This window comes from Vombatus ursinus, unplaced genomic scaffold (assembly GCF_900497805.2).
Source record: "Vombatus ursinus unplaced genomic scaffold, bare-nosed wombat genome assembly UNPS02014177.1, whole genome shotgun sequence".
In the NCBI taxonomy this organism is placed as follows: Eukaryota; Metazoa; Chordata; class Mammalia; order Diprotodontia; family Vombatidae; genus Vombatus; species Vombatus ursinus.
This window is the reverse complement of record NW_020953955.1, coordinates 496,402-506,518: the sequence shown is the minus strand read 5'-3', so window position 1 is coordinate 506,518 and position 10,117 is coordinate 496,402. Positions and strand designations below refer to the sequence as shown.

Here is a 10,117-nt window from a genome sequence, read left to right as displayed (position 1 = left end):
CCAGTCCTGAGCTTTTCCTGGAAGAGCCTTTCCCCACCCCTCCCTACCCAGGCCTCCCTTTCACAAAGGTAGGGGGGTAGGGGAACTACACTTGCTGTTGACACTCAGACCTTGGCATTTTCCCCTAGCTACTCCCAGGCTGCTCTCATCGCTCTGGACATATCCCCCAGGGCTCCAAGCACACCCCACCCTAGTATGATGGAGAATCACTGCTGCACTCCCTCCCCTCCCCCAAGGAATCTCTCCTTGGGTGGAGGCTGCTCAAAGTCACTCCTAATCCCCTCCAAGGAAGGCCTGGGGATCTGTTTTCTCAGCCCCATCCTGTCCCCTTATGGCTACGGAGGAGGCTAAATGTTGACATCTCCCATCGGCATGCCTCTGCCCTTGGGCCCTCTAGAGGCAGCATGATAGAACCAAGGAAAGATGGCTGACTTTGAAGTCAGACAACCGACAATAGAATCCTGGCCCTACCACCTACCACCCCCAGGACCTCTGTCAGTCATTTCACATCTCTGGGTCTTAGGTTCCTCATCTCTAAAATGAGAGGGCTTCACTTGATGACCTCTAAGGTCCAGCTTGAAATCTTTAAGGCTATGATCTACCTGAGACTCACCTTCCTGAGTTCAAATTCGGCCTCAGACACTTAGTAGCTAGATGACCCTGGGCAAGTCACTTCACCCTGTTTGCCTCAGTTTCCTCATCTGTCAAATGAGCTGGAGAAAAAAATGGCAAACCACTCTAGTATCTTTGCCAAGAAAACCCCAGATGGAGTCATGAAGAGTTGGACATGACTGAAAAATGACTAAAGAATAAAAAAAAAATCTCCCTACCACCAAAGGCTGGTGAAAGAGATACCAAAGACTATGTCTTAAGATTTCCTCTGATCTCCACAGCACTTGGCACTGTACTCCATTGTACCCCACACTTATCAGGCATTCAACGAGGTGCTTGGTTTGATCAGCAAATCCCCCAGGATTAAACACTCTTCAATAAAATTAGCTAGGCCTCTGAGAGAGCGGAAGAAGGGCCCTGTCTTCTTAACAACCCAGCTAAAGAGGAAATAGTGGCTCCAGTCTAGGTATAGGACCCTGACAAGGGAGGCAAGCTTTAAGAGTAGCCTAGGGAAGCACCAAGATGCACAGAATTGAATGGTTCAGTCCTCTGGGAGGAAGGGAGGGCTTCTTGGGTGACAACTCAGGGGGGTCATATCAGAGTGAAGAACAATGAAATGATACCTGGAGACTTGGACTTGAATCCTGCTCCAGCTGCTTAGCAGCTGTGTGAAACTGGCCAAGTCACTGAACATCTCTGGGCTTCCTATTCCTCATCTAGAAAATGAAGGGGTTGCAATAGATTACCTTGAGGGTCACTGGATCTGGAACCAGGAACACTTAAGTCTAATCAGGCCTCAGACACTTACTAGCTGTGTTTGCCTGAGCAGATGGCTTAACTGCTGTCTGCCTCAGTTTCCTTGCCAGTAAAATGGAGAAAATAATAACACATGCCACTTAGGGTTGTTGTGAGGATACATGTTTGAGGATTGTAAATCACTTTGCAAACCTTCAAAGAAAAGTGATTTCACAAGTGGTAGCTATTATTATTATCTCAGGTTCTTTGCAATTCTAAATCCTTACAACTGCTAGGTTTGGGATGGTCCCCAGAGAGACAGGGCTGACTGGGTGAGGAAGGAAGATTTTCTCACCAGGAGAACCGAAACAAAGAAGTTTCTGCCAAGGACGAGCAGAGAGGAGTCTAGAACCTGGAATGTATCTCTCAGACTCCTGCATTCTTTCTACCTTGGGAAATGCAGTTTCTGACAACCAAGCGTTGCTGTTGGATACACTCTTTTCCCTAATAAATATATAACTTCAAAATTTGAAAGAATGAATGATATTCTTAGATTTGGAAGGAACCTCATAGGCCATGTAGCCCAGCCCACATCAAAACAGAAATTTCCTTTACAGTCTCTCTCCCTGCCCCAACAAATGGTCATCTGGTCTCTCCTTGAAAACCTTCAGGGTGATAACTACTTCTTCCCAAAAGAGTTCCCAACTTTGGGATAGTTCTAGTCATGAGAAAGTTATTTTTTTCTTACATCCAGTGAAATTCTGCCCCTTTTGCCACATCCACCCATTACTCCTGATTCTGCCCTCTGAGGCCAAGCAGAAAAAGTCTAAACCTTTTCCTACATATGTGTATGTTTAGCTGCTTTTCAGTCATGCCTGACTCTTCATGACCCCATTTGTGGTTTTCTTGGCAAAGATACTAGAGTGATTTGCCATTTTCTTCTCCAGCTCTTTTGGTAGATGAGGAAACTGAGGCAAACAGAGTTAAGTGACTTGCCCAGGATCACACAGCTAGTAATGTCTGAGGCCAGATTTGAGTTCAGGTCCTCCTGACCCCAGGCTCAGTGCTCTATCCACTGCATCACTTAGCTGCCCCTTTTCCTTCGTAAGAGCCCTTTGAATACTTGAAGAGAGATATTAGGTCCCTTATAACTCTTCTCCACATTAACCACCCCTGTTTCCTTCAGCAGATCCTTTCATAAAATGGTCTTATCCCTATCCTGATGCCCTCTTCTGGATCCAAGCCAGCTCGTCAATGGCCTTCCTCCAATATGGCGGCTAGAACTGAGCACAATAGTCCAGCTGTAGTCCGACTAGGGTAGAATACAGAGAGACTGCTGTCTCCCACATTCAGGACCATGTGCTCCCATCAGTCCAACATCACATTAGTCTTCTTGGCTACCAAAAAACCGTGGTTTCATATTGAGTTTGCATTCAATGGGAACCCTCCATCTTTTTCAGATGACTAGTGAATGAATGGATGATTGGTTGAATGAATGATGAATGAATGAATGGCCAAACTGCCCCAGAAGACACTTGTCAGTGGCCAGAGATGTAGCACAAGTTTCAGCATGATGGAAAAGCAGTCATTTTACATCCCACTTCTTTTGAAGGAGTGTGGGGAGGCAATCGGGGTTAAGTGACTTGCCCAGGGTCACACAGCTAGTAAGCGTCTGAGGCTGGAGTTGAACTCAGGTCCTCCTGACTCCAGGGCCAGTGCTCTATCCATTGCACCCCCACCCCACTTCTAACCCCTGATCCTCTTGTAAGCATGTGTGGTTTGTCCCCATTGCCCAGAAGTTTAGCCCCAGCCTGGTTTGTAATGAACATACTGGTCTCTTGTGGCCAAAGCATTGAATATAGAATGTCAGGCAATGGGTTCAAATTTCAGCTTTGCTGCTTACTACTCTTGGGCATTATTTGGCCTCTCTGGGGTTCCTCACCTGGAAAACAGATACTACATAATACTAAATAAGTTTTCTATGCGCCTATCAGGTATGGACCCTACAAGTTCTAACCTCTACGATCTAGGATTCTGTGAAAGAGCAGAAGAGCTGGGTTCTTGTTCCAGCCCTGCCCCCAATGTGAGTTGTGTGATCTTGGTCAAGTCATTTGCCCCTTAGTGATGTCTGGTTCCTCATCTGTAAATTGGGGATAACGATATCTGTCCCACAGACCTCCCACGATTTGTGCAGGATGGGCTAGGCTAGAGAGGTGATTTAAGCAGTTAAGAAGCAGACAGGAAGAAGTGTTCTTAGGAAAGTTTGTTTGGCCTGTTCTGTGGAGGCTGTTCCTTATCTTGGGGTGGGGGTGGGGTGTGATCGGAGGCTGGGGCGTGGACCCTGAGAGGCCCAGCCTGTGGCTCTGCTGCCCCTTCTGCCTCTCTCCTCCCCATGACTTCAGTTATCTCCTAAATAGCTCAGGGATGCCGAAGAGCCAGAAGAAGCCCTCAGCATCAACCAGATGTCCTTCTGGGCTGCTCTTGCTGGGGGCGCTCGTGCTCCTTATTTCTTCTTGGTTTTCACCAGTCCCTTTTGCACAAGGCTGCGGTACAGCTCCTGGATGTAGGTGTAGACACATTTGGAGTCAGGGACGCTCAGCCGGACCATGTCATCTACGTCCAGCAGTTGGGCACAGTCAGCCAGATTCCTGAGGACGGGAAGGGGGTGAGGATCAATGGGACGGCAGGCGATAGCTGCCGCACAGACTGCGCCGGTCACCAGAGGACTCAGGCTCAAATGGCAGTGCCCCTCCTCTTGTGCTGTGTGACCTTGGGGCTCCTTCTCTGGACCTTAGTCGTCTCCACTGGAAAATGAGGAGGTTGCACTGAATGATCTCCAGGGTCCTTTCTAGGGCTAAGCCCTACGATAAGCCATTATGCGCCATTCAGATTACCTACAGAGTATGTGTGAGGAAGGGAGAGAGAAAAAGAGAGAGAGACAGAGAAAAAGAGAGAGAGACAGCAAGACAGAGAGACAGAGACAGAGAGAGACACACGGAGACACAGAGACAGATAGAGATGACATAGAGACACAGAGAGAGAGAGAGAGACAGACAGACACACACACACACACACACACACACACACACACACACGCAGAAGCTCCAAGTATGTTTCCTGTCTTTAGGAGAGTTCAGTTCCTCAGGATTGTAACATAAGGCTTGTAGACTTTATTGAATCTCTGGGATATACATGGGACTTACCAGATGTCAGAGGTAGGAGAGTTGTTCATCCAGCAATTTTAATTGTGTTTGCCTTCTGGGCAAAATCTAATCAACAAAGTAGTGCTACAAGTCTAAGGGGTTATGTAGGACCTTAGGGAAGGTAGTACTCATAGGAGAGGGAGGAGAATTGTATTGCTTTTTCATGGGCTGCTGTGAATCCTTCATATGTTTTCTGTGGGGCAGAATAAAGGCTGTCCTGTACTACATATACACATTGTTGCCTTGAATGCTTGCACAGGAGCTTTTACCTACATCTATAGAGAGATAGACAAAAGTTATATTTGAGATTTATATTCTGAGATTTCCCAGAGGCAACTGAATTAAGATAATATATTCTGAAGAAAATTTGACTTGGGGGAGGCAGGTAGCCTCCAAATCCATGAAAGCCCCCATTTTGATGTCCTGCTGTCTCTTTCATACCTGTTACTCTCAGCAAGTTCTCTCCTTGACTTTCATGCAAACCCCTCTGGTTACTATTCTAGAACATTTTGCCCCTGTGACCCCATTTGGTGATGAAGCAGCACAGTGGGGCGGCCAATTTGGAGCCGGAAGATCACAATTCAAGTCACAGCTTTGATACTTCTGAGCTGTATGACTTTTCACAAGCATTGTACCTCTCTTATCCTCAGCTTTCCCGTATGGACAATAACTATGACAAAGCGTGTACTATTAATCTTAAGTGGGTGTTGAGCAGATTAAACAAGACATTGTGTGTAAGAGGCTTTGTAAAATGGAATGTTTATAGGTATATTTAATCAAATATATGTACATACACATATATGATACTATTGTTTTCCCCTCTAAGGAAACTCACATCTAAGGTGTAAGGGTGTACCTAGGATGGGACCCAGGGATTCTGAATCAGGATCCCATGTGCCCCAGTACAGAAGTGAAGAGGAGCACAGCTCAGACATCCTGCCCAGTGGTGCCTAGAAACAGCTGACAGTAATAATGCTAGCTAGTATTTATACTCTGCTTAGGCTTTAAAGTTTGCAAAGTGCTTTGCATGCATTTTCTCATTTGATCCTTACAACAACCCTGTGAAGTAACTGCTGTTATAACTGCTCTTAAACAGAGGAAGTCTCAGAAGCTGAGACTGAAAAGTAAAGTGACTTGTTCAGGGTCTCCTAAATATCTGAGGAAGGATCTGAATTCAGACAATTCCTTATCTCTTGGGAGCAGAGATTTCCCAAAGAATCCATCACGCTGTGGAGGCCATTGGACATCTCAGTCTTGCCCAAGTGTGGGCATGGATAGGGCTGATGCTGGGGAGGCAGTGCCTGAACCTTTGTGATTCTTCTAAGGTCATTAGACCTAGCTTGGGAAATTTTCACATACTTGGGTCGGGACTAGCCCTCTGGCCTTGGTGGAAACATATACTGTTAGAACTGGAAGGGATCTGAGCACATGAATGTTAGAGGTGGAAAGGACCCTGGAACATAGAACACAGAACGTTAGAACTGGAAGAGACATTAAAATATGGGGGTGAGCCCTGGAAGGGCCATCATTACACAGAATACCAGAGCTGCAAGGGACCTTAGAACCCAGAATGCAGAATGTTAGAGGTGGAAAGGACCCTGGAATGTAGAACACAGAATGTTTGAGTTAGAAGCGACCTTGGCACACAATGTTACAGCTGGCTAAGTCCTTACATATCACAGTATGGTGACCTCATTGCACAGGTCCCTTCGATAACTGATATTTATAGAGTACTTTCCATAGTACACACACTTCTCATCTGAGCCTCACAGTAAGCCTGCTGCATGGGCATCACAGATATTGTTAACCCCATTTTACAAAAAAAAGGAAACTCAGCTTCAGAAAGGTTAACTCACTTACCCAAGGTCACCCAGCTAGTAACTCTCAGAGGTGGGATTTGAAGTCGGTTCTTTCTGGGTCCAAATCCTACACTCTGTCCATTGATGAGGAAACTGAAGCCCAGGGATGCCCATCACTCGTTGCCTTAGCATTCCCCCCATCCTGAGCGAAGGAGCACCCTCCCTTTGAAGTTCTCTGACTTACTCAGCCGTAGAGAAAGCCAGGGTGAAGTTCTCCCGGCGCTTCTTGGGATCAAGCGTGGTGTAGTCAAAGGCATCGGGGAAGAATTTGTGGATGAGAGCACAGAAGGCCATTCCACTGCTCCAGCTGGAGGAGAAGTTCTGAATGTCCACATGCTAAGGAATCGAAAAGTTGGCTCAAGGTGAATCTCTTGTTCCAGGCCCTTCGACCTGCTCAGAGGGGAAGGGCTGGACAGCGCTCCCCAGCCCTCCTGTCTGCTAGGGCCTTCTCCCAGCCTTTGGCTCTCAACGGCACGTGCAGAAGCCATCCTGGAGAAGGGGCTCCCTGGCCTTCCCCCCAGGAGCCGCAGGCCCCAACCTCTCCCCTGTACCTATTGCAGCTCCCACCTCATACTTCCGGGTCATGGCTCGACACCACTCAAGCAACATGTTCCTGACGCTGCCCACAGCTGCCCCTGCTGCCTTTGCGTTCCGGAAGAGGGGGGCAGGGCCAGTCGCTGCCCTGTTTGGAAGAGAGGAGAACTGAGGGCAAAGAAGGGATTAAAGACCAGAGAGCAGTTGAACTGGCAGGGACCTTAGACACCATCCTAGGCACATAGGGCAGCAGGATTTAGAACTGCCCCTAGGGAGGCGCTAGGTGGTGCTGCAGCGCACAGAGTGCCAGGCCTGGAGTCAGGAAGACTCATCTCCTTGAGCTCGAAGCTGGCCTCAGATACAAATATGGTGCTGATACCTAAACTGGGAGGAGTCAAAACAGAGAAAGAAAATTATAGACCAATTTCCCTAATGAATTAGATGCAAAAATTTTAAATAAACAAAGCCGACCTTGGACACTTCCTAGATGTGTGACTCTAGGCAAGTCACTTAACCCAATTTGCCTCATTTTCTCATTGGTAAAATGTATTTTTGCAAAGAAAACCCCAAAATGGGGTCGTGAAGAGTTGGACACAACTGAACAACAGTAACTAGGGAGGCCACCCACTCGTTCCCATTTTACAGACGAACAAAAAGAGGTCCAGAGAAGTGATATGATTTTCCCAAGATTACACAGAGAGTAATAATAATACTTATATAAGTACTTTGAGGTTTGCAAAAGGACTTTACATGTGTTATCTCATTTGAGCTTCACCATAACCCTATCTCCATTTTACATCTGAAGAAACTGAGGCTAAGAGGTTAAGGGACTTTCCCATGGTCACACAGCTACCAAATAGCTGAGGCAAGATTTGAACTCAGATCCTGACTCCAACCTCAACATTCTTTTCACTGTGTTAGCAACACAGCTGCCTGAGCAGGCGTGGAGCTGGGATTCTAGCGCACGGTTTCTGATTCCAAATCAGGGCTATTTTTCTTTTACCACATTGCCCCCTGCCCTTTGTTTTACAGAGGAGGAAACTGAGGCATAGGGAAGGGAGATAGCTTGCCCCAGGTCTCACAGTGGTGGAGTGGGGACCAGAACCCATCTTTCCCGATTATTTGTATCAGGGAGCTTCCAGCTGTCAGTCTTTCAGCCTGGACCCCACTTTCTCTTTCATCACTCCAATCTGGCCCAGCGCCTGGAGGCCCCCAAAAGGAGATGTTCTGGAAGGCTCACTCTTTACCTTGGGCTCACCCAGCCTCAATGCTTCCTGTGAGCCAGTTTCTTACCCCCCAAACTTGTCCATGATGGCTTTTCGGTTCTGAGCCCTGGGACCTCGGGGTCGGGTTGGAGCAGAGACTCTGTATTCTGACGGCTTCTCAGTCTTCTCCTCTGAGGGAGCGAGGCCTGTGGGACTCTGGGGCACATCACTGGGGGAGGAGTCACTACAGACAGAAAGAAGTCAAGGGAGAGGTCCAGAGGGACTGGACCCTGCAAGCTGGAGGTATGCAACAAGTCCCTGAGGTTAGAACATAGGCTCTGGGTGGGTTTGGAGGGAGAGGTGCCTTAAAAATCAATCAACAAATATCTATTAAGCACCTCCTATGTGCCAGGCATGGTGCTTGGTCGTGGGGATACAAAGACAGATGTGAAACAGTACCTGGACTCAGGGAGCTTGGATTCTAGGCGAACACCCTCGACACTCTATCAAACTGTCCCTGCTGTTCCCTAAACTCAACATTGCATACTCTGCCTCATCGAGAAGGACTATCTTTGCCTCCTTTTGTATCCCCAGCACTTAGAACATGCCTGCTGCATACTAGGTGCCTAATAAATGCTGATTGAATAATTGATTGCTGCCTTCCATTCTTCTGCAGTGGGAATGCTCTCCCTTCTAATCTTTGTCTCTTAGAATCCCTGCTTCCCTTCCAGACTCAACTCAAAGTTCAGATGCTCAAAGCCTTTTGCTCTCTCAACTGCTCCTCCTTAAACCATCTTATCTTAGTATATCTTAGCATAAACTTATCTGTTTGCACTGTTTTATCCTGTACCCCGATAGATTATAAGCTCATTGAAGGCAGGGACTAGCTTGGGTTTGTCTTTGTATCCTCAAGAACCCAGAAAAAAATACTTGACAAACAATGGGTACTAAATAAATGGTTGTTGGATTTGATTGGGACTTCTGAGCCCTCATTTAAAAGATGCCTTCACATCTAAGCGAAATATAGTCTAAGTTGCACTCTAAACAAGGGCAGAATGGTTATGCGTCACCAGGGATTTAGGAATATTGTATGATTGTCAGTGGAGGAATACAGAGACACTCAGCCTTGGCCTGGAGGATGCATGACTGAAGAGGCCCGATGGTCTTAGATGGTAGGAGATGGAAGGCCGATGTATAAAGGGTGAAAGCGAGAGAATGGGCTGGGGCTTGGGGGTTGGAGCCCCAAGACCCAATCTTACCTGGCTGTTGGGCTCTCTGGACCAGTGGTATCTGAAGAGAAATGAAAGGAGGCATCTGCGGCTGTTGGAAACGTGCTTTCTTTCCCTCTTCTTTCTATCATTACATCTCCCCCCCACACTCCCCCCCAACTTTGCCCTCCTCTACTCTACAGCTGCATTTACCTGGGCTGAGGTGCTGTCCTTCTCCTGTGGGGCTCTCTGGCCATTCCTCTGGTGAGCTAGGAGTTGCTGCTGAGCTTTCTCCTTGCTCCTTCTCAGTTCCATTGCTTGGCTCTCCATCTGTACCACCTACCTCCTGAGAGGACACAGGCTCCTGTGGGTCCTGGGCATGCACATGCATGGGTGTAGCCAATTCCCAGGAGCCCACCTACTGCAAGTTGTTTGGTGGGGGGAGAAGTGTCCTCACTCCGCCATTGTCCTGTAGCCCCTTGGACCAGATCAGACCTCTCTCTTTGCTGCTATGGGTAAGTGTGGAGGGAGGAGATACTCAGAGACCCCCAACAGGTAAAAACTGGGCTCCCCTACCTGGATGACTTGAGTGTCAGAAATGGTCTCTGCCTCCAATTCTGAGCAGGAAGTCTCCTTATTTTCTTTCTCTGACTCCTTTGTTGCCTCCTCTGCTGAGTCACATTTGATTTCTTCTCTATTATCCCCTTTTTTGGGTTCAGACTTGGCCTCCTCTTTCCCATCAGCCTCTTCTTTGGCTTCAG

General features: G+C 47.6%; 1 protein-coding gene across 1 annotated transcript in view; it reads right to left on the bottom strand.

The window, feature by feature from the left end:
- Positions 1-3,850: 3,850 nt before the first annotated feature.
- SMTNL1 (smoothelin like 1) overlaps positions 3,851-10,117 on the bottom strand; it is a 6,706-nt gene continuing 439 nt past the window's right edge. Inside the window, exons 2-8 of the mRNA XM_027860288.1 lie at positions 9,933-10,111; positions 9,570-9,702; positions 9,408-9,438; positions 8,237-8,392; positions 6,977-7,091; positions 6,594-6,745; positions 3,851-3,995 (exon numbers count right to left, since the gene is read on the bottom strand). Of these exons, the coding sequence (XP_027716089.1) occupies positions 3,851-3,995; positions 6,594-6,745; positions 6,977-7,091; positions 8,237-8,392; positions 9,408-9,438; positions 9,570-9,702; positions 9,933-10,111 (911 nt within the window). The remainder of the gene's footprint in view (positions 3,996-6,593; positions 6,746-6,976; positions 7,092-8,236; positions 8,393-9,407; positions 9,439-9,569; positions 9,703-9,932; positions 10,112-10,117) is intronic.